Source organism: Sphaeroforma arctica (genome assembly GCF_001186125.1).
Source record: "Sphaeroforma arctica JP610 unplaced genomic scaffold supercont1.562, whole genome shotgun sequence".
In the NCBI taxonomy this organism is placed as follows: domain Eukaryota; class Ichthyosporea; order Ichthyophonida; genus Sphaeroforma; species Sphaeroforma arctica.
The window spans coordinates 15856-20601 of record NW_014039996.1 but is presented as its reverse complement, the minus strand read 5'-3'; the positions used below and the strand labels follow the sequence as shown (position 1 = coordinate 20601).

Here is a 4746-nt window from a genome sequence, read left to right as displayed (position 1 = left end):
CCTAACCTAACCTACTACGTACGTACGTACCGTACCGTACCTACCGTACGTACGTTACGTACGTACGTACGTACGTACGTACGTACCTACTCTACTCGTAGTTGTGTTGTGTGTTATATATATATATATATATATATATATATATATATATATATATATATATATATATATACCTATATATGTGTGTGTGTATGCACACTGCTTGCTACAAGTAGGACATATATTCCTTTCACCTCTTTTACAACACCTCCATCAACACTAAGCTCGCATATCAATCTCGCCTGCTTTAGGCTCGTATCGCCACGGACAATTCCACGGCCTTATTGCAGGCGGGGTGTGTACATATTCTGCACACGACGTAGTAGGACAAACATCCTTGTCACTATAGCAACACCTTCTCCATCGACAAACTCAATAACTTCACGTCTTAATCTCACATCCTTAGCCTTGTGCTCTTGTCTCTACCTCGACAGACTCTTTGTAGGCGGACTGTGTACTTATTCTGCACACTACAGCGACCATAGCCTGGCGGAACTGATGTGCTGTGCGTATCCCATGCCCATGCGTATACTCATGTGGCTGTTGGGAGAGATAACTATCATCGCCACGGATATGCCGGAAGTCATTGGATTCGGTGTCGCGCTGCAGGTTAGTTTCTCTGAGTTTTCTATGATTTGGTATAGATGTTTGCCTAGTGCATTGATATATATATATATTTATATATATATCGAATAAATCGTCTCCACGGAGGTGGTAATCGTACGGTTTTGTTACGAGAAAGCGCTGACGTAGATGTGACTGGAGTATTGATCTGTAGTCATTGTAGATTGTATTTGTTTTTAGACAGACATTTACCCAACTCACAAGAAAATTTGCTCAATTCATACAAGAAAACGCAACACTGCAGATGGTTGCTGTGCAATATTTCAGAACTAGATATTGGTGCTTACATTCATGGAACCGCGTATAAAATAATTGAATCTTCCCTCTGAATATGAATATATGTATAGTCTTTATGTCTAGATAAAGCCCTTCTTACGAACTATATGCTATGTCTGAGAGAGACTATCAACAATGTTTCTTGGCATGTGCTAGGTTTAGTTTCGAGCTTTTGGCCACCAACCTACGCTCAGGACATTGAGGATTTTTTTTAATGATAATTTTTAAATCATAATACTTGTCCAGTCCATGATCGAATAGTTATGTACGTGTATGCAATCATTTCGACAGAGATGTATACGAAGGATTAAACCTTATCCCACGGATAGGCTAGACGAAGCCAGAGAAGTCTACTTATCCTTGGAGTGGGGGGTGTCCATATCTATTGGTAATTATATGTGCTATGGTTCAGCAGTAAAACGCGCTTGTTTAATTTGGTGATAGTTTGACGGCTTGCATATGTCCGTCGATTAGGCGTCAGTGATCGGTGCCAATTCACAAAGTTTACAAAACAAGTACTGCATGTTCTCGAAGGCTGGATATCTCTCATACAAGCGATGTCTTCCCTCTTGAACTTATCAGCCGACTTACATTTTCCTGTGTTGCTTCGTCTGTATATATGTATATTAATAGATTCACCTTTCTCTTGATGTATTATAACTATTGGCCGAAGATACTATTTGGGTGGCCAGTGCCTGTAGGAATTTGTCTTTCGTTGGTGACGACGATGGCATTCCTCGTATTGGAAAAGATGAAGGTATGACGAGGGGCAAAAATGTTCAACAGTAGGTGTACATGTTTGCGATATGTGACTGTCAGTGAGAGAGAGTGTGTGTGTTGGTTGGCTATTATATTTGTATATAGTATACACGATAAACAGAGGTGTATATGTACAGCTGGTGATAGTCTGAGATTTATCAAGATAGTTGTGAATGCAGTAGTAAGCTCTAGAGTGAATTGTTATATATTCGCATACCAACAGTTTTCAAAGGTCTTGTGGCCACTTTACATATCAGCATACGCCTGAATATTATATCTATATCCAGCACACTTGACGTCTTACTCTTTCTAGTGGTACAATTTCGTTCTGATACTTTTTTGTATTAAAGCCTCTATGCGAAGGACATATGCCCATTCAATCATGCTGTCCGGCGAGACACAATAGCCATAATATGATTCGCAGCATATGGTCAGTGTGTGTGTGCAGGTTGTACGCTATCGTTATTGTCTGTGCGAGCCTAATGCACCATACAACTTCTAGCGTTTCGTACTGTCTCTCAAATGATACCAACAGAATAAAGATTAGCCAAGTGAAGCGCTTCGGGCCTGCTCTGCTATCGTTCGGTCTTGTATATTAATCTGTCCTCCTGCCCTGCTTTCTTCTAGGGCCGCTATTTGGAAACGGTTGTGGCGATCTTCATGGTAATTCTGGGCGTTCTGTTGATCGCGGAGATGGTGATGTCAAATATAGACGCGGGAGAGATGGCGTACAACTGGGTGGTTCCGTCGGTACTCGAGGGCTCCGCCTTCTCTGGCCTTGGCATTGTGGGAGCTGTGGTGATGCCTCACAATCTGTTTCTGCAGACTTCCTCTGCGATGGTATGGAGCTAGTCGAGCTGATATCAGGGTTCTAGTATGTGTGTTTATGCTTCCGGAGTTTAGTGTGGGTATTTACATGCAGACGTGTATCGTGCAGAATCGTACAGGGGTTTGGGATGTTGGCATAAGTATTCGCTAGGGCGACGGGCTACAACCGGGCAGTTCTCACAGTGCTCTAGAAGGTTTTCATTTTTCTGACCTTGGTATCATGAGGGCTGTAGAGTGCCCACATACTTTTAATTAGCGACTGCCTCCGTGATGGTATGAAATATGACGGGTAGATCCCAGCCTTTGATGATAATACACGTCTGAATCATAACATAGGAACGTGAAGTGTTTAGTATTGTGTTAGTCAATCTGTGTAGAGGCACAAATTATATGTGCGAGTTTATATATGCTGTTGATAGGCATGCTGGAGATATGCTAGGTAAATTACAGAAAACTTATAATATGTGAGAAACGGTTTGGTATAGTTTTGCCAGATTCGTTACTAGCAATTATTCGCGCGTATAACCGGGGCTTGTCATGCATACATTTGCCATACATACATAGAATCTTTCCCCCTGCCCCCCCCTCCTCGATACAACACGCACTTACTGCTTATGCTGCGTACATTCCCGGCACGAACAGCTGCGCAACAAGAAGGCGACGAATTCTCTGTTGAAGCTGGATGAAATTCAAGAAGTGGACAGTGCGCCGGCAAGTGGGGGTAAAAGGTATGGGGCCTGGGCGTCTGCTTCGGTTTCTGGTTATGCCTCTATTTGAATTGATGTCATTTATGGGTCTGGTATCCGCAAATTCACCTTCAGTTATGCTTGCACTCGGATCGATGTCGATTACAAGCCTAAAACCTGCAAATCTGTGTTTGATTGTCTTGTGATGGTTCGTTCTGTCGTAGCCATTCCCACCCGATGTGACGAGTCTAGGCCCAATAGGAGCGCAGTCGGAACTACATCTAACGTCTAATACTAAAACCCTAAACTCTATCCTGCACATTCTTTTCTAAAAAGTATCTCCTTTTTAAAAGGCCATGTCAAAACTAAACTAATTTTTTACTTCTACAATCCCTAGACTAAAACGCCTAGTAGAATCACCGTAGAATGTAAACTCTACCCTGCACATTCCAATCTAAAAGTTGCTCCTTTTTAGGAGACTACGTTAAAACTAAACTTAAAACACGAGCAATTTCAAACTCGTTAGGCTCTAAACACCTAGTAGAATCCTGACTCGAAACCCTAAACCCCAACCTTTAAAATGCCCGACTTTGTATCTTCAATCACATTTGTTTAGTAGCGAAGTCGGAAATCCCCCGGTCGGAGACGAAATAGAAATGTCAAATTGTTCTGATTCCCGTGAGGGCTCGAGGGCTGATATCTGTCGGGGCACCGCCAGTACGGCCAATATTCGCATCAAAGCGTCACCCGCAACTCTGGTGCGTGTATGGTTTTAAACTGTGTGTGTGTGTGGGCTTTATCGACAGTGATGAGTTCTCTGTGCCGATTTTCCGTGCGGCTTTCACCTGGAAAAGGGTGTGTAGTTGTATATTCCTTGCGTGTTTTCCCCAAGGTTATGATTTTTCTCTGTATGTTTTTTATGCGAATAGTGTGCACTAGGGACGCAGGCCTTGTGCAAGTGGAGTCCAGCGAAGAATTGCCAACTCTTTGCGCTCGCCATCATAGATGCAATTGTTCAGTCTGCTTGGTGCGCCTGAGATTCTTGAGCGTGCCATACATATGCATGGTTTGTGTTTAGCAGATGACAGATCAATCCATAGGCCAGCGCATTAGTGATGTCAGGATTGGGATATGGCTATAATTAATCTTACATCTATGCAAATGGCTACGCGTCTCTGAGGCGTGGTCGGTACCGCGGATAGAGGTTTTATTCTCAGAAAAGAAATGTCAGAACTTATCTTCTACAATGGAATGTATAAACTGAATAAGAACATCAGCCGGGACAATCAAAAACCTAAAATAGAACTTAATTATGTACGCAAATCGTCTTTTCAATAATAGCCGAAGAGAATGTCGGTCATCATACACTATGTAATGTCTTTATACAAGCAATTCGTATACTTGTACGTACATCTATATGTATATATGTATATATATATATAAATATATATATATATATAAATATATATATATATATATATATATATATATATATATATATGTATATATATATATGAGTGTATAGTATATATTA

General features: G+C 41.5%; 1 protein-coding gene across 1 annotated transcript in view; it reads left to right on the top strand.

The window, feature by feature from the left end:
* Positions 1–555: 555 nt before the first annotated feature.
* The window catches only part of SARC_07246 (hypothetical protein), a gene marked incomplete at its 5' end in the record, with an annotated part of 7730 nt that continues 3539 nt past the window's right edge, over positions 556–4746 (top strand). The window contains 4 exons of the mRNA XM_014298816.1: positions 556–648; positions 2326–2538; positions 3169–3254; positions 3832–3970. Coding sequence (XP_014154291.1) covers positions 556–648; positions 2326–2538; positions 3169–3254; positions 3832–3970 — 531 coding nt within the window. The remainder of the gene's footprint in view (positions 649–2325; positions 2539–3168; positions 3255–3831; positions 3971–4746) is intronic.